Source organism: Phalacrocorax carbo, chromosome 5, assembly GCF_963921805.1.
Source record: "Phalacrocorax carbo chromosome 5, bPhaCar2.1, whole genome shotgun sequence".
Lineage (NCBI taxonomy): Eukaryota > Metazoa > Chordata > Aves > Suliformes > Phalacrocoracidae > Phalacrocorax > Phalacrocorax carbo.
The window spans coordinates 35453354-35478636 of record NC_087517.1 but is presented as its reverse complement, the minus strand read 5'-3'; the positions used below and the strand labels follow the sequence as shown (position 1 = coordinate 35478636).

General features: G+C 42.5%; 2 protein-coding genes and 1 long non-coding RNA gene across 6 annotated transcripts in view; 2 read left to right on the top strand and 1 right to left on the bottom strand.

Moving 5' to 3' along the window:
- MFSD6 (major facilitator superfamily domain containing 6) overlaps positions 1 to 5397 on the top strand; it is a 28904-nt gene extending 23507 nt beyond the window's left edge. For all 3 annotated transcript variants that reach the window (XM_064452005.1, XM_064452002.1, XM_064452004.1), the window contains exons 6-7: positions 1011 to 1291; positions 3183 to 5397. In XM_064452005.1, coding sequence (XP_064308075.1) covers positions 1011 to 1291; positions 3183 to 3371 — 470 coding nt within the window. In that variant the 3' untranslated portion in view covers positions 3372 to 5397. The remainder of the gene's footprint in view (positions 1 to 1010; positions 1292 to 3182) is intronic.
- An 834-nt stretch (positions 5398 to 6231) lies between these two features.
- NEMP2 (nuclear envelope integral membrane protein 2) lies at positions 6232 to 21834 on the bottom strand. 2 transcript variants are annotated; one of them, XM_064452006.1, is made up of 9 exons: positions 21592 to 21825; positions 19036 to 19151; positions 17200 to 17428; positions 16955 to 17027; positions 15869 to 15962; positions 15069 to 15183; positions 14208 to 14433; positions 11808 to 11984; positions 6232 to 9631 (listed from the first exon to the last, which is right to left on the bottom strand). In XM_064452006.1, the coding sequence occupies exons 1-9, from the start codon at positions 21716 to 21718 to the stop codon at positions 9406 to 9408; spliced, it is 1383 nt and encodes a 460-aa protein (XP_064308076.1). In that variant the 5' UTR covers positions 21719 to 21825; the 3' UTR covers positions 6232 to 9405. The 2 variants fall into 2 exon arrangements, with proteins under 2 accessions (XP_064308076.1, XP_064308077.1); XM_064452007.1 differs by lacking the exon at positions 6232 to 9631 and adding an exon at positions 9817 to 10418 and having other exon boundaries at positions 21592 to 21834.
- LOC135313405 (uncharacterized) lies at positions 21186 to 23156 on the top strand. The gene is made up of 3 exons (XR_010373048.1): positions 21186 to 21498; positions 22359 to 22478; positions 22721 to 23156. It is a non-coding gene; the product is annotated as an uncharacterized LOC135313405 (long non-coding RNA).
- Positions 23157 to 25283: the final 2127 nt, after the last annotated feature.

The following is a 25283-nucleotide window of genomic DNA, read 5'->3' as shown; positions in this document are numbered from 1 at the left end:
ATTCTTACAAAGACAATAAAACTGTGGCAAATTCTGAGAAGTCATGAATTTATGATCTGCTTTTTACCCAAATGCTACTTTCCAATATGGGCTTTGAGTATGAAGTGAAAGTTAGTTTTCTTTAGCTGGAGTATTAAATAGATTGTCCTTGACTAGTTATCAAGTTGCCCGTACTGAAATGTTCAAATATTTATTTTGCTAGAATTTTCTTCACCTCTGTTCAAACGATAATAACAAAAAATGGAGAGGTGAAAAGGATATTTGCTGTTTCAGTTTCCCCTCAACCTTCAGTTAATTACATGTGAACCTACAAAAGAACAGTTTGTTCTCAGTGGCCTTGTTCTCTTTAGTTTGTTTCAGTCTTTGGTCTTCATTTAACGCACGCTATCCATCTTAAGAGTGTGTATCTTAATTTTAAGCATGGCAGTAATTAGGTTGCTTTCAACAAGACCAGTTGGATGAGTAAAAATAAGCATGTGGTCAAGTGTGTGCAGGATTAGTCTCTTCATTTCTTCACCACTAGAGAACACCCAGCCATTGCTTCAAATAGCCAGTACTGTCTGAGAGCCTGTAAACAAAATATGAGTACAAATGAGTTGTAAGATGCAGGCTTTATGCAGAGAAATAAGTTTGCCACAGGTCTGAAAGACTTATTTTCAATTTGCATTAAAATAATTTAAATTTCCATGTAACATGAAAATACGTATTTCTGATAGCTAGCTGGGAATAAATGAATGCGTCATACTCCTTAGACCCTCCTGTGAATGCAGCTATCAAAAATACCTCGCTGCAGTTGCAGAGCAGCCTTGCTTGGACGGACAACATCCACACCATGTTTCCCTAACTAGGTTGTGGCGTGTCTCGCTCCTGGCTGTTTGTGCCAGTGATCTGCCTTCAGTACGGTGATAACCGTATTATGAGGGCAAGAAACACTCAGTGTTCATTGTCTGCTTCACATGTTTTTTAAGCTCGTTGGCTTTTGCCAGTGATTATTTTGTTTTAAATTTCAGAAAAGGCAATGCTGGCGGAAAGGATCCCAGTGCCTTCCAGTCCTGTTCCCATAGCAACTATTGACCTTGTACAACAGCAGTCAGAAGACATCATGCCTCGGACTGAGCCCAGGCTCCCTCTAAAGAAAACAAAACACCAAGAAGAGCAAGAGGATGTGAACAAGCCTGCCTGGGGCATCAGCTCTTCTCCTTGGGTCACCTTAGCTTATGCTGTCTACCAGATAAAAGAGATGGTTAAACTATCCAAAACCAATCCAAGTCCTGAGAATCAGCCTTTGCAGGTAATATTCTAATGTACAGGAGGTTCCTACCTGTTTGCTGGTAGGAAACCTTTATACCTGTGTAGATCTGTTAGTACCTGGCAGGTATTCTCTGTTGGCTTGTAATAAATTTGGGGTTGTGAAACAGTAGTTGAAATACTGCAGGGAACTGAGTTGCTTCCTCTGTAGAGAACAGCAGGAATAACTATTTTTACAAGTATTATCTTCCTGAAGATGGGAGGTGAGGGGGAGACATAGGAAGACTGTTTTATACAGGCTTGCATATACTTGAATTCCCTTCAAGTTTACATTTGTTTCCATTTTAGTTGGAATCTGCGGGTTGTGCGTTTTGCAGATTATCACAAGGTGATAATTGAGCATGAAGGTGCACAGCTGCTTAACAGTGTGAAATGATTTTTATTTAGTTTTTCTTCCTTGGCTGATGCTGTCAAATGTCTACATTGTTGCAGAAATAGGTGTTCAAGACAACTACAGGTGGGGTGCGGAGCCTTCTGTTCAAATAAAGTTTGTCTTTTTTTGTTTGTTTGTTTTTTGTATCTAGAGTTACACCAGATGAGAGCCATTCCATGACTTAAAATGTCTGATTGCTGGTGCTTACTTCACACCATTTCCTTTCTGTCCAGTCTCCCCCCAAAATACCTTTTAATACCTTTAGCTTCATCAGTGATTGGATGGACTTGGCTCTTGAACTACCATCTAATGCTTTGGACATGCCTTTCAGAATGGAGCTGAAGCATGCTGCTTAAGCAAAGCAGGGAAATGCTGTCGATGCAAGTTCTAGAACAGCACGGTTAATGTTAAAACCACTGTGTTTACCTGTTTGGAAGGAGTGGCTGAGGTTCCTTCTTAGGCATCCAGTAGGCATAAACACAGAAATCCTTTTTTCACTGTTGCTGTCTTTAGGAATGGGTAATTTGGAGTATGAGTGTGAATCAGCGGAGCAGAGTGTGTAGGAGATCACTGACCAGGTGAAATTCCTGCCTTTTTTATTTGTCTTTATTCCTGAAAATATATTTACAGGCATGTCTGCTTTAGGTTGGTTGGGTTTTTGTTTTTGAACTTCCCTGGCTCAAAGAATGAGTTTTTTACAGTGACACTGAAGATACCACTGGGTCTCTGACATCGAAGTAATTTGTCCAGACAAACTGCTCCGTTTCCCATTGGTAAATGTCCTCAGGGTCTTGGTTAGTATAAGCTGCTGTCTTTTAAAAAGGGAAATCAGAGAAAAGTAGTTGCATGGAACTTAAGCAATGAACATGGCAAGAAAAGGATGTTTTGCAGTCGTGTGGTGTTGGAGGGGGGACTTGTCCACCGCTGCTGGACGCTGCCCAGCCGCTTCACTGAGAATTGTGAAGAGGCCAGAAAGGCTTTCGTACCTGTTGGCACCTCTGTGGCTCAGGATCTCTTCATTATTCTTTCCTTTCTGTAAAAATACAGTGCTGATATAACAGTGGTTCTTGTTGTCCGAGCAGTATCTCAGGGAGGGAGGGAACCACTGAGGAAAGCTGTATTTAAGGTGCGTGAAAAAATTTTACAGAATTGTTTGGTCAAAATAATGATCTTGTCTGAACACTTTTGAAGTCCAGTTAACTGTTTCTTTTTTTTCCTTGAAACACAAGAAGTTTGTTTTTTGCATGCTTCTTGGGAAAGTGCAGTTAGGAAAAGAGATAGAAGGTAAGCTACTCTCTGCTTGCTATTAGTGTCATCTGGATTTAAATGTACTACTTTTGCTTTGCTGCTTTAAGTTTGATTTGTTATGTTGCGGGCATTCGAAGTAAGTGCTTTGTGAATTTCCAGAAGTGCCTGAATGCATCTGGGGGCATACCGCTGGGGATAGTGTCGTGAGTGTTTATACTTACCTTCCGCGTGCAATCCTTTCCCCTCTCTTTAGAAAATCAATGAGAATTGCAGCGCTTCATCAGCCAGCTCAGCAAGACAAGCCCAGAATCCGACAGATTCTGGGCAGTCCAGAAATTGTTCAGCACCAACACCTACAGCAACATCAGATTCCCAAGTAGATGGCAACCGCGTTGTGTTGGATCATGATGCTCAGCCTGCTGCTGCTGCTGCAGCGCCCTGAGATGCGCTCATCTTATCAAATCCAGTGCATGGAATTCTGCTTCTTACCTGGGAAACGCCGGAGTAGGAGCTCAAAAGTAGGACTTCCTTCATCTTAATGATCATAACGCGATGCAGTGCAAGCTTTTAACTATATAAAGAATATTCATAGGACCACACAGAGCAACATGAGCAGAGAAGCCAAAAGTTCGGAATTCTTGAGGGAAGTGATGTCGCCGGATCTAACGGTAGGAAGAATTCTTGGCTGCTTTGCTAAAGCTGAGTCAAATGCTATGAGATTTTTTTGCAATCTGTAGAAAAAGGGAGCTCACTCTTCAGAGAGCATCTGACTTGATTGGATAATTTTCTTTTTTGAATTTGTTCCCAAGACAAAACGAAAAGACTTTTTAGGAGAGAAACTGAGTTTCCCTGCATAGTCTATTAGGAAATATCAGATCCAATAAATATAGGAACAGCATGAAACTGTCTCTGTAAAGATTTCTCAGAAACAGAGTATCTTTAACAAGTGTATCTTCATATTACGGTGACAGATTAAGTGAAACACATATTCAAAGAATATGTTTTTGAAGCTAATGTTATCTTGTTTGAGATAAAGGTTCAGTTCAGCAAAGCAAAGATTTTGAACTGGTGTTTTAATGAAACAAAAAAGCTGGAGGAAGGCTTCTGAAGAAGTTAACCTCTACGCTTGCAGCCCTTCAGCTGGGCATAGGTTGTGTGCGTTTGGGTAATTTTAGGTTTGATGTTGTTCTGAGACAAGACTCTTTGATCAAGATTGCACTACCTGAGATTGATCAAGGTTTTCAATGGACACGCTGTCTTTTGGGGTTTTTATTTAATCATCTATACAACGGTTTATTTAATGCAGTGTAGTTACTGTGGTTATTTATTAAGAAAATGGTAAGCTTTAAGTGCCTAGGGAAGGTGGGGCGTAGAGAGGAATCATTTAAAAATCTGTATGTTGAGGATTATAGAGGCAAAGTTGTTGATGCAGAAACCAAGTCGAGTGAGGCATTCTCAGGAGGAAGCAAAGAGAACTAAACTGCAGTTTGTTTAGGGAATTACTTTACTCAGTGTCAAGACACTGGAAGACTTGGGATTATATTGTGTTATGCTTTTCAATATTAACTGCAGCCAGCCCACTTACTGGTGCATAGTGAAAATCGCTGCTGCAGGGAAAGCCCAGTGCTCCGGGAGGAGCCGGGGGGTTTTAGTCAGGCTAGTGTTTTGGCCCCTTTGCTTATATTAACAGCTTGTTCCTGGGAGATGCTGAGCACCCAGCTCCTGTGGGCTGAGCGCTGCTCAGCCTCAGCCCTCCTTGACAGCAGACGCATGTGATGTGTCCGGCCGGCCGTGGGGAGGGCGCGTGCTGCGGGACCATACGTGGTCCAGAGGCAAGGTTAACAGGAGCACAGGGTTAGGGGAGAGGAAGATGGCAGCAGCTAAGAGGGAAAGGGGTGAGCTGTTTTACCCACTTTGACATCCATTTAGCTTGACTGGAGGGGTGTCCCGTAGCTGTGCTTTAGCCGTGCTTTTAGAACAACCTGTGCTCTGGCGGTGCCTGGGACCAACACCATACACAATAAAAAGAAGCATTGATGACTAGCCACTAGTTACTTTTTTTGCACTTGAACTTAAATGTACTGTACTCACATAAATCCTCATGACTTGTCTAAGTGTCCTTTAAAATCTGAAATGTATTTATTGTATGTTTGTATAACTTGGGGGGAGAACTACAGACTGCACAGGTGGCAGGACAGAACGATGCGAAAAATCATCTTGAGGCAAACCGGCCATTTGCTGAGTTCACGCTGTACGGCATTACCTCAGCTGCTACTGCATAGCACCGGGATCGTGGGGTGAAGAGCTTGTACACTGTGTTTACACTTCAGAATTGTGTATTTGAAATGCCTGCTCTTTTTGGAATTGTATAGTCATTCTGTGTTGCAAAAATGGACATGTACACCTGGGTTTTGATATTTGTGAAACTGTAAAAACTGTGGTAAGAAATATAAAATATCCATAATCTATTTAACAGTATCAACCTGAACCTTTATTACATTTGCTCGTATTATGGTGCCAGCAGGGAACATTTGCACTTGAATCGAAAATAATTCCATGCTAACTACCTTTTGCTAGGTTCACTGCCTGGAGGATAGTGAACCTAGAGCCTGGGAACTGCTCTTGTGCGGCGTGAAAATGGTTTCAGGATAAAATCGGACTGTAGGCACAAGTTTCCTTTTGCCGGGTGAGGAGGATGTAAAGGATGCACACCAATGTGCATCACAAACGGGCTGATACGGAAGCGTGCAGGACATGATGAGTGAAGGTCAAGATGGGATGGCGTTTGTCACCTAGCAGCTTTGAGGTAAGAGGCTGCTAAGTGCAGGTCACGTCGGCGCGTAGGGAAATACTTCCAATTATTTCTGATTATATTTGCACTATTGCACATGCCCAGTGCATTTGGCTGGAATTTATTTTTATCTCAGGTCTAGTATGGTTCGTTTTTTACTATTACAAATGCTTAATCTGTATGCATACAGAAGCGATGACGAGGAGATCCTAGTGGCGGTGTTTGCATGTAACTGCCAGACCTATTTGTCACCTTACGAATCTGGCTTGGCGCTGGTTTGGACCTGTCGTGAGTGGAGAATGGGAAGGGCAGGCTCCTTCGGGGAGACGCGTTCGAGGTAGAGGGGATGCTCCGTTTTGGAGCAACCACAGCTAATGCACAGCTACTGTTCCTTAAGTCTGCAAGGAGGGAGAAAACCTCGGGACATAAACACACCCAGTTTGCGTGGCAGCTCGTCGTCATATGTCCTGCTGTTCTGAAAAGAGTAAATGTGTAGAGAAGGAGAACCACAGAGTTGAAAAATACTTTTATTTAAAAAAAAAATAATCTTGAAAGTGCAAGATCATATATCGAGTATGATGTACCGTGAATACAAAATAAATATAAAATTCTAACACCACGAAACAGAAGACAAATGTAACTCATCCTTCATGAATGAAGAAAAGCTTTTATAACAGTTAAGGCAAAAGATTAACATCTAGAGTCTGTTCCCAGATTTTCTGGCTGAACACTGGACAATACTTAACAGTTGTGTTTCAGTAAACCCACGTAAGCTCCATACATCACAGGAGCACTGTGCAAGTAAACTCGCCATTGGCAAAGGGCTCAAACGACAGCAGTAGGTTTTGGTGGGGTTTATCAAATGCTTCCAGTGTTGGAACAGGCTTGGCGGGATGTTTAAGGTCAGTCTCAGCTACCCACCCAAGCAGTTGTCATCCTTCTCATGTGCTGCTGCATTTCTGTCTTGCATGTACTTAGTAGTGTCCTGCTCTACCGGTGATAGTATTTACTCATCCCTCGGAAACAGTGGACTTTGCAACTACATAAAACGTAGCTTGGTTGGGTTTTGGTGGTGGGTTTTGGTTTTGTTTCTCTGGGTTTTCTTTTTTTTTTTCCTTGTGCGAGTAGGTGTACCTGGTGGCATTCCGAATAATTTATAAGAAGGGACAGTGTCTGAAAAATGTAATTACCTGGTTTTTGGGGGCTTTTCCATTTAACCTATTGCATAGGTAAAATATTATCATAATGTATTATCTGGGCTATTGTATATAAATACATCAAATGTACTTATAGAAGGATAATCATCACTAGCTCAGTAAAGAGAGGAAATCAAGCAAAACTGTGGGTTTAAGCTAGGATAAATGTGATTTTCCCCCTTGACCTCAAATCACATGGATGGGAGTTCTTAGCTAGCTACAAAGTACACTGAAAAAACTTGCGTGCTTTAAAACATGCGAAAAACATTTAAGACATCTCTTAAAGTAGCCTTTTCTGACTGATGTGTAGTAATTTTGAGTACTTCATTTTCATGATGGCAACAAAGGCAAAGGTAAAATAAATCTTTAGTGTACCAAGACAACTGTTCAGAGTTCTTTCCAGCCTTCCAAACCATCAGAGTTAATGAGGCTTTCCTCCGTTTTCACAATAGCCAATGCTTCCGGCTAGTGACAGGACGCCCCAAGCCAAGCCCGCCTTCCGGAGTGTGGCTGGCAAACTAACAGTGAATTTGGTAGTAGCAGCCTCTCTTAGAGGTGGCTCCTGCTGCCAGCAGCCTTCCTGAACAGAACTCCCTTGCTCTTGTGGACTTACCAGTGAGCGTACTTTGGATCACCTGCTTGACAGGCCGTCTCTCTGCTAAACATGCTATAGATTCTGCTTACGTATTTATAAATTTATGGCACAAAAGGGTGGAATATGTCTCTTTACTGTAAAATGGAAGAGTTCCTTTTAAAATTAAGCAAAATTGAAGGAATATAAAGGAGGAAGGAATATAAAGGAGGAAGGACCTTGTAAATAAGGCTTTCAAGCATGAACTCTGAGTCTTTTTATACAGAGGAGCTCTTGGGACGTGGTACAGCAGCACTTCCCAGCACTGTCAGAGGTAACAGATTTTCTCCCTTGTCCACCGATGGACGATGAGAAACCACGACAGTGAATGCACTGCTGAAGTTACGCTGCATCCCTGGGCATGTTACAAAGATAGCCCTTAGAAAACAAATACATCCTGGTCTGAAGTGCGCTTCTGGAGAGCTAACTGCTTCCCACCACCCACACTGGTGGGTTTGTAAGATAAGACAGTGACAGAATTAATGGTCATTTGTTTTCTGCAGTTTGGAGACATGAAGGTGAGGATAAAAGAATATAGCAATAGTCTAAAGAACAAAAGAAGGAAATTACCTCTGCAGGTGGATGAACTGAGGGGACGTGATCTACTCCCTAGCCTAGGACTGTGTAATACATATGCTGAAGGACATCTGACTGTCTAAACGTCTGTCCCTGTTCTTTTCTTTTCCACACACCTCCTATGCCAAGTCCCGAAGAGGACTGAAGAAGGGGAGGTGGGAGCCAGGTATCCCCCCCTCCTCATTTTGCCAGGAATTACTTTCCACTTTTTATTCAATCAGCGAACTACCGAGTACTCTGAGGGCAGCGGAGCTAGACGTGGGTTATCTGTACTCCCAATTACATGGTTACAGCATCACTCCGGCCCTGCTGACAGAGCAGTTCTGAGCAGCTGAAACAGCCTCAGCCTTTGTTGCCTTCTCTGGGCTGTTGAGAAGCCTGGAATGGAAGGCAGGCCCTGTCTGAGGTAAGGTGGCAGTGAAACTGAACGCAACAGGAAAAACACATTTGGGGACAGAAATCCTCTCCTAAATCATCTACAGAACTCAGAGGTGGAGAAGCAGAGGGCTGAGGAAAGGTTCAGGAGAGAGGGACCTGTAGAAAAGGGAAGAAGAGTATGTGAAGAAACAAAGACACGAAAGGAACCAAGTGCAGTATAATTAGAGCAGAGACCAAAACCAGAACAATATAAGCAGAGGCTGAAAAGTTAGGCAGGGTTCTGAAGAGTAAGAGGCGCTTAAAGCAAACATGGAGAGGCAAAATGAAGCTAACAGACAGCAAGCCTAGCCAGAAGAGCCAACAAACCTCATTCAACTGTGTTAACTCTCTACTGATCTTAGCACTGAAAAGTCTCACTAACGATAACAATAAATAATCAGCACACTAACAGCATTATTAAAATTGTTGACGCATAGGGTACTTAGGAACAGTAGAGTATTAATAATGGCTTCTCCTCCATCTAGTGCTCAGCACAGAGGACTTCACTATGAAGAGGGCCAAAACAGTCTCTGTTCTCTAGAGGTAGTATCCTTGAAAAAACAAGGCATCCTGGTGGGACAGGGTGCTGCCAGTACCTGCTTAGGAAATAAGCAACGTTTACTTTCCCAGTCAACGTACCAATATCATGAGAATCCTCTTCAGTTGAACAATCCATGTGGTTTCCTTCTGATGCTCTACTCAGGCAACAACAATGACACAGGAAACATTTTTTTCAAAAAATCCTTGTTTGCCCACCAGGAACCACAAGAAATCATCACGCATGTTCTTAGTCTGTATCCTTCCTTTCTAGGACACGTGTTCTTCCTTTCTTTTTTTTTTTTTTTTTTTGGTTATTTCCCAAAGCTCAGAGCAACTCAGTAGCATATGGAAATGAAACTTGTCTATGCCTTTCATCTTCATCCTCCTCATCACCTTCATGGATGGAATTGGCTGGGTCATCCTGCTCAGATTCTGCCCTTGTCTCAAAGAGCTGCTCTTCCAGAAAGGAGCTCCCAATGCCATATTCCTCATCATGCGCCTTTGTTTCTGCAGGTGAGATGTGGGGAGATCCCAGAACAAAACCTGCAAACCTGCCAGATTTTTAAAGGGAGAAGTGATCAGCTGAGGAATGGAGAAAATACTGTAAATGCAGGGGATGCTGCCAATTAAGCAGGGATGTTATAAGGACATGCCCACAGGCAGCACAGATGAGGGGAAGCTGCAGCATGAGCTAGAGAGTCGTGAACAACAGAGTAAATTGCAATGGATGGCAGCAACCCTGAAGATACGTTTTCCTGCCTCATCTTTTCAGTTTTCAGTCTTTTCTATATAAGTAACTTTTGCTCCTCTGGAGGCCATCTGCAAGGTCTTGTGACTAAGCAAGAAGATCTAACTTCATTTTCACATCTTGTCACTGCTCGTGGGGTGATCTGGCGTAAGCATTTGTGCAGTTGGATAGATGGTACCTTAGCTTCTAAAAATAAAGCTGTAGCATGTTTGAGACAAAGGCTGTAAGAATTCAGGTAAGCTGACATTGTTAGTGAAAGGAAAAATGAGGAGAACTTCATGTTCCTACATTGCCATGCTATCACCTTGCTTCTGTGCTGCATGCACACTCTGGGCAAGCTGAGCTAAAGTCTTGAAGTCTTGCCAGAGAATTCCTGCTTTTGGTGAACTTGGAGCTGCAGCCTAGGAATTCTGCAGCTGCTCTGAGTAAATGCCAAACTGGAGCTCTGGCAGACCAAAGCATGAACTTAGCACTGTCCCTACACTCCAATGCACCACAAGTCTTACTTTCAGTGGACAGCTACATTGAAGAGAGAGAACGGAGCTGGAGGTTTCTGGCAAACGTGTGGAAACAGACGGCAGTTCTGACACCTGGGTAAGTGTCGACAGCATCAGAGAAATGTAAGAAAAAGGAAATGCGCTACATTCTGGAGTTCTGGTAAACTGATCAATAATTTACATTTTAGATTAACATTTCTGTGAGATGAATGTTGTCACCTCGCTCTTCTTGGAAGCACTGTTAGTCTAAATGAGGAACAGAGTTGGACTGGCTGTGTTTTGCAGGTTTGCCTTGTGTTGAACTATCTTCTGATGCTTAATGGAAGCTTGAAGGGTACTCAACTGTAAATCAGGCTTCTGTTGGTTCTCCTTTTTGTGTTTTTATAGTGAACAATATTAACTAAGTGATGGATAGAAGATGTGCCCCAACTGTTTGTCTTGTGCATTTGGCAGTATTTTGTTTTGCAATACTGCAGTGAGTTTTCACTTCTTGCATATCTCAACCATGCTACAGAATGCAAGTATCTTAGACAATGAAATAGTTTAACAGTTAATCTAGAAAACCTGCCAGGGAGGCTGGCTGTGTGCCCGTCCAAGGGAGATGCAGGTTCTGAAACTAGTTTTAACTTTTTATTGATTAAATTCCAAGCTGACTGGGCACCTTTGAAATTGTGATACTTGGTTCTGTAGCAAGGGCCAAGTTCTTGTGACTGGGTGATATGTGAAACTCTGCTTCTGATACCTCAAAGTTTCAGTTCTCATGGAAATAACACTGCTATTATGATTAATTTTATATTTTGCAGTATTTTCTGCAGAATTTATCTGCACTCATCTGACCCTTCCCTTCCTAACGCGTATTCTTAAGAGACAAACTTAAGCTGTATCTGAACTATCTCTTCTACCTATTGTACCTCCTAGGTGCAGACACTGATTTTTTTTTTTTCTCTGTATTCTTAGTCTTTGGAAGTGGTTGATACTTCAAGTAATAGGATTTCTTGGCTGTGCCAGGCTTGCAGTTGGAGAGCTTAATGCAGGCAATATTTGACCAATCTTCAGCGTGCCCCAATTTGACACAATGCAAAAGCATATCGCTCTTAAAAACTGAAGAAAGGGGCATTTCACTGGCTAGGCAGCCACCTGAGCCACTGTGCAGGAGCTTGCAGAGGCAGTGTAGGAAGGCTGTGAATTTTAGGAAAAGCTGCCATTACCATAAATTAGCTGTGAACATCTGCAAACCCTCAGAGCAATTTATTATGGTCAGAGAGGAACAAACAAGGGGTTTGATTCCACCAGCAAGTAATATCCTTGAGAGGTGTGGCAATGATCTTTAGTGGGATTACTCAAGTAGATATAGCTGCCTGCAGATCTGACTGCATGCAAGGTAAATGCACCTGGAACAGCACCTGAAATAGTGTTTGGGTCTGCTGTGTACCAGCATCTGTGCAACACACCTCCTGTTTTAGAGGGGCCAGATTTTCTTACCTATGTGGGGACCGGAGTTTGGATACAGTTAACCATGATGGGAAGTCAGGGTTCCTGCAGAATGAGCGTAGCTCCTCCAGAGCTCTGATAGTTTCTGTTTCACCTTGTTCTCGATACTCCTCTTCAGTAAGGCATCTGAACACTAACTTCTTTGATTTAAAGTGGTTCTTAATTTTTCTAGAATGAAATGAAAACAATTACTGTCGTCCTTTTTCTCTACTACCTGCTATTAACATGCATTGATCACTTCTATCCCGTTAAGAGGACAATCTAGATTCTTGCATTAAAATTTAGGACAAGGTGTCTGATGATTGCCAGCCTGTTTATCCTAGGACTTAACCAAAGTTGTAGAATTCCACAGAATGATAGCTAATGAGCTTCAGATGAGCTTTGGATCAGGTCCTTATTGTGAATGCATGGACTAAATCTCATAGAATTAAATAGATGGCTGCTTGCTCAGCCATTTTTAGGTGCAATATGCAAGATGTGTCTGTGAAGAGACATGGGCTGAATCAAAACCCAGTCTGCATATGTAACTTGAAGATAAGCAATGCTCTAAGTCTGTTATGAGTTGTTCATGTTGTTTACTAGATCGCTTCTCTTAAATCTTGCTTTAAATTACAAAACTGAGTAGTCTGAGGCCAAAATGTTTACAATCTGATGTTTTTTTAGCTGCTGCGTAGCAGTGTATAATATAATTAGATATCAATTAGAAAGTGTGCCATGTTCTGTTCCCTTCTGTCGACTGCTTTCAATTTAAATGTTGTGATGAGTTAAGATAAGCAAGGGCTGGATGCCCATAAAACTTTCAGCTCTGTATAAAAACACCTGCTCCAACCAGCAGCATTCACTTTCCTCCTTATTTCCTTGTAAAGCAAGAATGAACTGTAGCCCTTATTTAGGTCAAATGGTAAAGGTCCTGCTGGCTCAGTGGCATCAACACTGATCTTAACAACAAATAATGCAAGCTTCTTAAGTATTTTGATGTATCTGCTGCTCTGAACTATGTATCTGGCATCACAGCCTGAGTTTGGTGCTACTGCTTAGTGTTTTGAAACAGAAAAAAAGTAACACCACCCTTATTCTCCTAAGAGGAATTTGTAGAGCTATATTTTGGTGCTTTCTGGCTTTACAGAAGCATCAGTTTGTGAGAAACAGACAGAAGTCCACCTGGAGGAAAAACTACAGAGTTTCACGGTAAAACAGGTATGTTCTGAATGAACTTGTAGCCAAATCTGAGATTTCAGAGTGAGCTGAACCTGCTTACATCAGGTAAGTACTGATCCAATATGTCGCTTTTGAAACAGCTGGTGCTTCTCAGCTGCAGGCAAAAATCAGTCTTCAACAAATTATAAACTCTGCCTAAAATAAAAAACCTTCAACCCAGTCCACACTTCAAGATCTGAAAAGAACAGCAGAGCAAGTAATATGTTCTTCAAAACTAAACAAAGTGTAAAAGACTAAAAATGAAATTACTTGGTTTTGATTCTTTTGGTTATGCCAGTTCTAGCCTTTGCCTCTTCCTCGTTCTCTGCAGTTCAGCAGAAGTCCACAGCTACAACAGTCTGCACTACAGTCTCTTAATCTGAATGCCATCACTGAAGGCAAAAAACAGATGTAAATTGGCAGGACTTTTTAGAATCTTCGAGTGTTGTATTTGTGATACAACATGCTTCAAAATCAAGGATGAGCAAACACGTCGTTCCCATATTGCTGATGAAAATACTTAGCAAACTAAGGTCTACATATGCAAGCAGTTCCCTTTCCAAATGCCACAATATAAATGGGGCTCTGGGAGTACCGGGGAATGCCTCCACAGTGATAACAGATTGTTTCCACAGATTAAAGGTAGACATGTACATCTAGGATAATAATCCTGGGAAACTAAAATGAGTAGAAACGATTATTTTTTATGGACGCAGGTTTTTAGTCTCTGAACTCTACACTAACCAACAAGGACTGTCACTTTTTAACATCTGCTTCCTAGGTGACAGTACGCTGTTTTATCCCCTAAGGTTCAGTACAAGTTACCTGCAGATTCTCTTGCTACACATGAAACCAAGGCACTGTTGCTGCAGTATAATCAATCAACCAAACAGAAATGTTTTGGTTACCATATGCTGCAGACTAGAAGGTGCTACATTTGTACTTAAAAGCACAGTCACTTTTCTCTGTTCTCCATAGGACAAAACTCGTGCTTAAAACTTCCAGATGGAAAATAACTAAATTCCTGAGTCTCAGGGATTTAAATCTTTTCTACTGCAGCTTTACATTTGGTAAAAATATGAACCAGCACTGCAAATTTATGAATCATTACTGAAATGTAAGGGTGTTTTCATTATCAGCCTCCAGTATTTCCTGGTGACATAGGGACTTGGACATTCACAAATACATACAAACCTGCCTATGTGACAAGCAGCACCAAGCGGGTAACCCAGGCCTTTTGAGCAGAGGCTGACTGCTATTACTGCGTACGCAACTTGAGGTATGGTGACACCACAATAAATCAAGACAAAGGCTGTTAACTGTAGGGTCCACATGAACAAGGTTACGCTCAGTTCAGCAGTAAGCGGTCCGTGCTGATAGCAAGTGGCAAAGCTGATAATTCCAACAGCCAGAAAATACCCTGTAGAAACAGAAAAAGATGCAAACTACCCATATAAACTTCAGTAGTTTGGTTCACAAAGCTTGCAACTGATGTGAAGTTGGCCTTGTGTTGTCTTATAGACACATGCATGGTGTTCTGTATGTGCTTTATATTTCAAAAGTGTGTGAAGAGTTCACAAGGTGATCTGTGAACAGCCTTCAGGCTAATGCTGTGAGCTGCACATGAATTATCTCCGTGCAAGAGTGTTGAGGCAGGTGCCAGATCAATAGATTTGTCAGCCCCTGCAGCACATCCAGTTAGCAATTTATACATCCAGTTCCCAGATCTAGCAAAACGCAAACCAGCACAGCTGCCCTTTTGCTGTTACAGGGCAAGTATGTAACGGCAAATCAATAAACAAATAATATAGGCAAAATATGCTCTTAAAGCTCCTACTGGCCCACTACATCAAACTCCCTGTTTAATGATACGATATGAGTAAATGCTCATTTGAGTGGATTAGGAACCTTTGGAACATTCCAACATCTACGGCTCAGGAGAAAAAAAGTACTCCAGAAATGAATCGCTTGATTTTGGTTTTTTATTGGCAGGTATTCATCTAACCACTAAATTAAACCAAAATCTGCAGTACATTTTTTTGATAATTTTCTTACCCAACAAGTAGTTTCTGTGTTCAGACCACAACCACTGCATATTCTCTTTGAAGCAGTAAATAAAATAGAGGGAGGACATCCAGCAGCCACTCATTAAGATCCAGAAGGTACTGTGCTGGAAATGAGAGGGGGGGGAAAATTTTTAAAAAACTTAAAAAATAAAAAAATTTCAAGTCAGAATCAGGTAAAACCAGATGTGATATTCTGTAGATCTACAGGGCTTATGAGCTATGTTAGACTTCCACTGTACAGTACTCTGCACGCTACAACTAAACAACATCAATTCTAAGTGGAGCAACTGCATCTCCGTGTTTGTGCATCACATCCCAATGTCATGGCCTGAGCCTTCTGCAGTGTATTTCCAGTTAACATATCTCAGCAATATTGTGCAAATGCACAGACTTTGTAAAAGTAAAGGAAAAATTCAAATCTGCCTTGCAATGAATTGTCCCCAGTGAATAGAAGAGAATCTGTCCCAGTTGTGACTAAAACTACATTTTGATTTAGATTGATTCATAGGTTCAAAATTAAGCTTAGCTCTAGTCCAATAAAAATAATTTGTTTCAGAATAGACTCTTCTTGTACATCAACAATCTCCCGTTTACTTTAGACTCAGGAGCAAGCTAACTGGAACTTGATTCTAACCCAATTATATTTACTTGATGCAACCAACCCTGCAGGCATTTCAGTGGAGTTACCTGGCCACAAAAACAGAGCAAGATCAGAATCTGGCTCTGTACTCTTTACTTCCTATATTATGATGTTGATTATTATTATTTTTTTAATAAATGTAGATTTACCCTTGGAATAAACCTTTTAAGTGTCAACAGGACAAAGACTAGTAGAGCAAGAACACCCAGTATTATTCCAGAAAGGTAAAAGAACTTGGTACTCCTGTAAGAGAGCAAGAGAGAATACGGTGAGAAGTATAATTTGTAATTGGTTAAGATGCCAACGTTTGTAAAAACAGTAGCGATCTTCAGTAAGAACTTAACACAGCTGTAAGTTAGAGTTGTAGTTACATAATTAGCAGGTCCAGTTATATATTAAATCAGTGTAAGGAAAAATTCCCAACAGATACTTAAGGTCACTGGAATTGTTACAGGCTAGGAGACTGTGTTGGATATTTTTAAAGCTCACACTACTTCTGACTGACCTTCTAGTTTCTAGTAATTTCACTTTCTTCTATGTATAGATATGGGTCTGTACTGCAAGAAAAGTTTTATGTTTTTAATTTAAAATGTAAGAAGTCCTCCACAAACCCACTAGTTTTTTTCCTAAGCTTATACATTTATAAAGTCCGACTTTTTAATTCGGAGTTAACTCTATAAAACCTGTTGCTGCTCTGCTTGTTTTCGAGGTGCCTCCTGACAATTAATTTGTGACTCATTTTGCTTTGAAGTCATGGGACACGTTTTGCTATAACAGTAAGTATCCTCCCTTACATGCTATACAAAATGTGCACCAAAAGAACAATGGGCAAATGTGGAGGCAGACAAGGACCCAGATGACCTCATCCTAAGCATTTCTCGCTGCAGGAAGGCATCATTCATAATACCTGCAGCATTATTTAGCATTCAGCTAACCTCACTGTTGTACGAAAGGGAGAGAGAATTTTTCTGAATCTATATGGTTGCTCGCTGAGGATTGTCTTGGTGTCGCCCAGTGCAGGAAGCTCGGATACGAGAACCCTACCACAGCTAATAGAGTGCAGCACTCCAAGATAGTTCACAATCTGTCCAAACACAAATGTTACGAAGAAGTTTTAAATATATGTTCAGTTTCCTTATTTCACTTTCCAAAGAACCACCTCATTAGTTTAGAAAACAGACCAAAGATGCACAGGCTTTGGGAAAGAAGGTCAAAAACCAGCAGCCAGTACTCACCTGCTCAGGCTGTTTGCAAAATGGTACAGAAAAATTCCAGCTACAAACAAAAGCAAGAGTTTTCCATCTAGCACTAAAAAAAGGGGGAAAAATAGAAATGGACTTTAGACTGATTCAATCTGAAATGTTGATGATATAAAATACCAACAGAAAAGTCCCAAGCTTCTTACAGAAGAGACAGTATGTTCAGTAACCCTGGCAATACCAATCTATCTGTAATCTAAACTGAAAGCTTCTTTACTTACTTTCTCGTTTCACACTCACAGTGTACGGTTCGTTTTTAAAGGGCTGTATGTTGAAACAAATATCCTCTCCATATTGTTTTATGCTTATGAAAGTTACTGTAGATGTCTCTGGTTTCCGGAGGATTTGAATAGCACATGCAGCAAACTCAAAAACAGTTTCTGAATTACGACAGTTGCTTTTTTCTGAAATTGGCTCAAACCTGAACATTTCTCTGCTGTTAACTGTTACCTAAAAACAAACAACAGAATATGCAGACAAGTAGCTCAGAATCACTGGGGTTTTTTGTTTTTCTGAACTACACAGCATATAAGCCATACGAGTGATAATCAGAATCAGTATAGAGAGCTTGAGAACAAAATGCTAGTGCAATTCTTAGTAGTTTCATATTGGTTATTAATATTATGCAAGGATTTAATTGTTTAGGCCTTACAAGGTGATTCAGAGAACTCAACATCTGGTAAGTTCTATTGAGGGGCCTCTCAATCCATCCACAAGCTCAGTGGATTTGGTTTTACCACGATGCTCACCCACTCACAAATTTCTAACAAAACCATCAATATTTGACTACCCACAGTTTATTTTGTGGATGTCATATGCTTCGCCATTTCCCTTCTGAACTGTAAGAAACCGGACGTGCTTTGCTTGTAGTTAATAATGCCATTTTCATGTTAGCAACAGAAACAGGATAAGGAAAATGAAAAATAACAGAACCAGAAATTTAAATATAAGCACGTTCCTGTTGGGTATTTTAGGGTTTCTTGCTAGTTCCTAGCATCCTTCCCCACCAAACTAGTAAAAAGTCTCATTGATCTTCTGAGATGGGATGATCTTCCTGAAGATTGTGATTCATTGTGAGCTCCTGGTTAGGGCCTATTAGACAACAAAGACCCATCTACAAAAAAGTGATGCAACAGGGAATAAAACAGGCTTTTACTGGGAGAAAAGACAACACGTCAGCAAGCAATTTGTTGTGGGGAAAATCTGAACTTCCTGCTTTTAAACATTTACTCCAGGAAAGCTTGTCTGACTGCTGGAGGGTTTCACCACCTGAAGTCTGCTACCATTCATAGAAACATCTGCAGCATGTTCCTAAGGAAAATGGTCCTGGAAACAGACAAACAGATGTGCTACTTGTATCTGAGAGCAAATTCCTCCAACAGCAATGAAGTGAAAATGTTTCCTTCACTTTTCTTGAGACATAGTTCCCGGGGGGGGGAAAAGAACCACACAGATAGTCAACAGATAGTCAGCTTGTTCCTTTAGCTATTAATGCTTCCACTGTTAAGAGATTTTTATATTGTTTCGAGCTAATCTCTAAACATGTTTCTCATAAGACGGCCCTCTATTACTCAGAAAAACAGAAACACACTGCTACTGCTCCTTTTCTCATTAGTCACAGTTTAATACACCTTTGGTTCCTACACTTGTGGCCTGGTACGCTACAGCGAGCAAATCACAGAACTGCATTTTATCCTCCAATTTAGTTTTATAAAGGCCTTTGGCGACAAGCAAAAATATTTGTTGCAGAGGTTAACAGTGGCCTATCAGTAGAAAAGGTGTGCAACAGAATAACACACAACGCTAAGTTAATGTTTGTGCGGCATCATACTCTAAGCCTGGCTGTCATCCTTCTAATACAGGGAGATAAAACCTAACTGCATCTGAAGTGGAGGATCACAGTGCTGCGTTTTTATATGGTCCTACCTACATGCTGTTCAAATTACTGATGACACAGAGATACTGCTTTGATCTTGCTAACTGATCGTACACTTTGCTGGCAAAAGTTCATGTGAAATGTATTGCATATCTGAATGATTTCCAAAATGGTCTCTTACCTGAAGAGTTGACCAAATGTACTGTAAGTGAATGGTTCTGTTTTGCACATAGCAATAACAGTTTTCATCCTGTTTCTGGATGACATCCATTTCCTGCAAAAAGCTACAGTTTCTACCTGGGGGAAGCAGAAAAGTTAATTTTAAGCAGGTATCAAATACAAATGTATCATTTTCCTCCATTTAATCATTGTACATGCTGAGGGGATCACAAGCAATTTGCAGATAAACAAATGTACAAGCTATGCTGCAGAGTAGCATGTTCGATGTGATTTAGATGAAAATTCAAATCAGACTTCTCATCAAGTCACTTAGGCTCCAGAGTAAACTGCAACACCTTTGGGGGGCGGGAATATTAATCTAGGGTGATATTTTAAAAAAATGTAATCCCTAAAAGCTTGGCTTCGATGTCAGTGTTTTGATGGCACTGCAATAGGGCCTCTGGGCCAAATTCACTGCTGGCACGAGTGGGTGTAACTCCACCGGAGTCGATGCTTATACCAGTGGTAAATGCAACTGTGGGAGTCTGAGCAGGTAAACAGGCTTACATATTAAAATAGTCACTTAGCACATGACATGGCTCCTGATCGCAACAATCATACTCCTCTCCCTCGGAAGTGTTTCTAACGTTAAATAACACAACTCTTCTCTTCAAAACAGATTTTCCTGACAGTGCAGCCATGACATGTAGTAAGGCAACTGCACTGATAGCTTGCTGTAAGTCATTTAATTAGGGATGCTAATTAGTCTAACTCTCCTGAAACGTTTAGTGACCCCCTACGATCTTCAGAATTAAATTGCACTTATGAGCAGAAATGCACCTAAAAGATTTATGGAGCAAACTTTGAAGAATTACATGCATTCCAATCTCTATACATGTGTAAAATATACCCTACAGTGCATTACTGCAGTGTTCCAGGAACATAATTAAAGACAAGAATAAAGGAAATAATTACAGATCTGAACAGAGGGCATCATCTGGCTCACTGAATAGAAAATGTAGGTCTAAGCCAAGATCAGTAGTAACTGCTAAAACACTGTCATACACTCAAAACAGCAAAATGAATATGTGCAAAAGTGTCTCAATCTGGACAAGGAGATACTGTTTGCACGTAAAAACCTGTCTCTATATGGAAGCTGAACTTAGGCTAATTTTTTTTTTAACCAATTTAATTAAGCCAATGAAAAATACCTGTGTGGATGTTCTTATATAAGTTTAAGTCATTCCAGAATTAAAGAGTCCACAGATGATCCTGCTAAAGTAAATTGGTTTAAGCTTGAAATTTGGGCATTTTTGTTGTGAAAAAATGATTTTCATCCACAACAAATCCAGTGGGGCAGAGCACAACCCTTCAGACAAGGGCTGTCTGTACCTCTTGACAGGCACTTCCATAAAGGTCCTCAGAGAAAGCTGCAAAAGGATTCATTTGTCTCCGCAAAGTGCTGCCGACTGACACAGCAAGAGGTGAGGCCAGGCACTACCCAGGGCTAAGACTGAGATAACCCAGTGATGGGAAATGGCAATACCCTAGCAGGGTCAAAACGCAGCCGAGAGTGCCCACACCTTCCCTGCAGGGTGCATTAGGATCTTCTGCCACTACAGATAAACTATCCATTCATATTAGAAGTAACATCCTCCATACACAATGCTAGAAAGTATCTTCCTAGCCCCCCCCTTAATACCCTTAAGGCATTTTCTTGAAAAAAACTGCTCCATAGAGCGAAACAATCATGTTCCGAAAGGAAAGATGCTCCCAAACAGGTAAACACGAGATGGAGGAGGATTTTAGCTACCGTGAGGACACACACAGAGGGCAACTCTCAAGTTTTGAGATTGCAAGCAGTGGAAAGACTCAGCATCTGCTGCCGAACTTGGAGGATGCCCAAGACTCGGGAGTATCGAGGAAAGGGCGGCAGCAGTTTCTTGAGTTACATGTCACTACTACAACAGAGAATAACCTTTAGGGTTTTCGCTGCCCTTGTTAATAAAAGATCTGTCCTGCACCCAATTCTCCTGAACCAAGCTAATGAGAAAGCCAGAGGGAGTAGTATATGCTCCAGGCCAGTCTGCCACGCCAGTGGCACCCAGCCTTCCAATCTCTGCCACTGAAGCGGATGAGAGAGGCACTTGCTGCCGCTTTGTTCGTGGAAGCTCTCCAGGCCGGTCCTCAGCGCCTATGTCTGCCTGTCCCGCCGGGCACCACGCAAAATACTCTACTGGAAACTGAACCGAGATAGGGACAAGCAGCAGAAACCATTAAAGCGCCGCAGGGACAGGCCTGGCCCCGGAAACGCCTTTAGCTCTCGGCCGGAGCGGGCGGGAAGGCGGCAGCGACCCCGGCCTCGCCTCGGGGTAGCGCCATTTTGGGCAGCCGCAGGAGGCAGCGGGTCGCGCCGCACCGGGGGCGAGGGAGGCCGACAGAGGGGAGAGCGTGTCCCGCCGCTCCCTGTTCTCAGAGGGACGGGGTAAGGAACCCCCGCCCCGGGCAGGGGAAGGGGACCCACCCCGCCACGGAGGCCGCCGCCTCCCGCCCCGGAGCGGGAGGGAAAGGCCAGTACCTGCTGACGGCGCCTGCCCGCTGCCCCCGGCTGCCCCCGGCAGGAGGAGGAGGAGAAGGAGGAGGAGCAGCGGCCCCGGCCGGGGCCGAGGCCGCTGCCAGCGGCGGGGCGGCCGCGCCGGACTCATGTGGCGGCTGCCGGCACCGGCCTCGCCCCTGACGGAGTCGGCGAGGGCGGGCCGCGGCACGGGGAAGGGGCGGTGCGGGGTGGCCCCGGGCCCCCCCGGCGCCCCTCGGCCCGCTCGGGCGGACCGGCCCCGGGCGGGAGGCTCACCCCGCCTTATCCCGAACACTTGTGTGGGGAGCCGGCCCCCCTCTCAGGAGGCACCTCCTGGGGCGCGTTACGGACTACCTTTGGTTTCCTCACTGGTGTTTTAGGACTTCGGTGGGGTTAAGAGTGCGCGCTTGGAAAGAAAAGGGAAAATCGTATGAATATAACAGTTCAGTAAAAGCGTTTCCTTGAATTGTGGTCTCAAAAACGTTGACTGGACTTACACAGTCAGGGTACAAATTGGTCCTGAAACAGGTTTGCGTGAGCAGCTTGCAGTGCTTCCCAAACCTCGGCCAAGGCAGACGCCCCAGCTGAACAGGGGAGGGTTAATATTTGCCTCCTAATTCTGTTCCTGTTCCCGGTGCCGGAGGGAAAGGCCAAGTCAGGTCACCAGTGCGTTAATCAGACCCTCTGCCCACCTAGAGGAATTCCCTGGATGAAATGTTATGAGATGCTTTGATAGAGGTGAACATCCACAGCTTTTCTGTATTTCCTAGGCAGCGGCAAGAAAAGCCTGGAGCAGGACACACAGTTCCCCCATCAGTGCTGTGAAGACGTGAGCAGGGTCCAGCTCAGCCCAGTCCTCGTTTGCTCACTGCAGTTGTTTTCGATCGCTTGTGAGTCACTGTCAGCAGTCAGGGGTGGAAAGGGCTGGAGTTTTTTTCCTATTCTATGAAAATCAATAAACATAATTTTTCCAAGGCATTCTGGCATCACCAATGTCTTGTTTTTGTACTGAGCCCTACATTTGGCCTTTCCAACCTACGTGCTTTTCTACAATGCGTTCTCTTCCTTGTTCTTAAAACTATGCCGTTTCTCTGCATCAAGATTGCTTTTGGGTTTATTTTTGATTGTCTAGGGCTGGATCCAATTCCCAGGATGCCAGGATGGGCTTTTTTAACACCTGAAGGGGGCTGCCCACTGCCTCGCACCTTGTCTCGACGCTTACATCTGCGGGGAGTGGGCGGTGCGGGGCTGTGGCTCTCCTCGCCTTGCCTCCTACACCCGCTCTGCGCTGGCTGGGCTCACACGTAACTGTGGATTATTCCTTGCAAGTACTGAGGAAGTGGAGAACAAGGGCAAAAATAGTTGGGATTTGATAGCGTGTGCAACATCTGACAAACTTCAGTCTCCAAAGGAAGCAGCTATTGATTTGTATCTTTATTTGTCTTTATGCAATTTGGGTGTTGTCTTTATATAACTTTTCATGCGCTTTCTCTAGCAAATGTGGTGAAGAAAGAAATGCTGGATTTTGTGCTTACCCACTTCCCTAATAAACCCTTTGAAATATGTTACCTCTCATTTGTCTGTTTAAGCACCAAGGGACAATCATAGCCAAGTTATTAGAGGAATCCCTTTCATATTTTCAATTTGCAATAATTTTTTCTGTTATGTTAACCTTCTTGACAGTATTTTTGCTGGAAAAGGAGACACTCCACATTCAGTTCTCACTTGTATTTTTATTCCTAGAGCTCTTTGCACTTCACCGCTAATTAACTTTCAATAACTGTCGTAGGGTTACAGTCAGTCAGCATGAATCAGATGGAAAATGTAGCTTTAGGGGACCACACTCTGTCAAAAACAATTAGAAACCTTTGCTTGATTTCCAAGGAGAACGTACTCGCTCAAGCAGAATACAGCAGCTATTAGGCAGTGTTCTACCGCAGTAAGAAATCCTTAATAAAAAAGACTCAGTGCTTTTGCTACAGCCCTCCTTCCAGGGTGGCTCTGAGTAATTATGCGTAGTTTTCTTGGCTTCCCATTTGATTCTTCGACTTCTTAATGGTGGTGTTGCTTAGGCCAAAGCTTGGGTTCTGAGCTTAAAGGTGGTATTTTTAACTGTTTGCTCACAAATCTAATTCAAAATGGGGGAAGAAGGGGGAGGCCATTTGTGGGAGCAACTCAGCTTGTGGAAGCTCTGCCATTCCCAGGTCTCATAAGCTGAGGAGAGTTGAGTGAGACCAGCTTTTGGCTGGGAGAGCTTGGGGGAAGATCTGGCTGTGGCAGGCAGTGATGCTGGCAGTGCTGGGAACAGCTCACATTCCTGGGATGCAGCATGCAGGGCTCTCAGGTGCTATGGTTTCAACAAATTGCCACTTCAGGAACTGGAAAGGTGGTAGGTGAGCAGTGCAGAGCCATGTCCCCAGTATGTGCTTCTCTTGCAGGCATTTGGAGCTCTGGGTTAGGCCACCCAATACACTCTGGCCCCTAAAACACTTCTTAATATAATCCTCAATACCCTTACCTAGCTGCTTAAAAAGCTGACTGCAACATTAGCTGTAGTACTAAATCCTTTTTGTGCTGCTGAATCCTTTTTCTTCCAGAAAGACCCCAGCTACTCACTTCTGATGATTTATTTGGCCTGTGCAGCCATAGAAATCGGCTATACCTGTGTAAGTCACTGATGGGGTGGTCCTCTGTGCTCCTCAAAGCCTCTCCTGCTTTGGACCTTGGTGCTGTTGGAGACAGCCTTTTGCCCCCATAGCATTTGCATGCCCAAGCTGGGGACAAAGCACTTGGGGTCCTAGTTCCTGCCCTATGAGCTGATGTCATTACCCAGTTGCAGCCTACTGTTTATTTTATAACTAGAGCTAATAGAGGTTTTTAAATTCTAGGTATCATGTTAGAATCTCAATATGTGTTCCAGATGATTGAGGGTGCTTCCTCTGATTTTTTTTTTTCCCCTTTTCTGTCCCTTCCCCCCTCTTTACATCAGCAATGGGTATAATTTGTTTGCAGAGTTACAGGGTGTTTTATCTTTCTTTGGCCAGCCCCAAGTGGATGGGGGTTTGTTAAAGCCACGGCATTCTTGCTTTCTTCGAGCTGGTGTGTGGGCGTTGGATTGTGTCATTTGTAGGAGGTGAACGTCAAAGGAAGTGGGATCAACTGCTGGAGGAGGTTTGTACGCCAGGTACTTAATATTTGGTTTCCTGGAAAAGCAAGAAAAAAATAACAAAACAGGCAGTCTTTGTATCTTAAGTTTTCCCACGTAATCACAATAACAAAATACCTGTATGTGCTTAAGCACAGTTTGTTTTGGTTTGGGGTTTTTTTTTGCCTTGGTTTATTCAGGATGGAGAGCTACTGTATTTCCCTTCAAATGGTTTCACATGCTTTGGTGGATTCCGTTGAATGTTTATTCCAGTAATACAAATAATTCGTGTTCCTAAAGTGCCCTCACAAATAATGTGATTTATTATCAGGTACATTATGTTGTCTTTTTATTTGATGTAAAATGGTTTCTTAGAGTTAAAATTAGACAGAAGAGCCATTTGAGACTATTTTGTTCATCTCCAACTGTTTTTTCAAGAGTGCATTAGTCTGAAGTATTTCACAGGCAAAATACTGAGTTATTTTGGGGGGAGAAAAATGATCTATGAAAGAAAAGTATAGCTACTTATTTTTACAGTAGTTTTATGGTA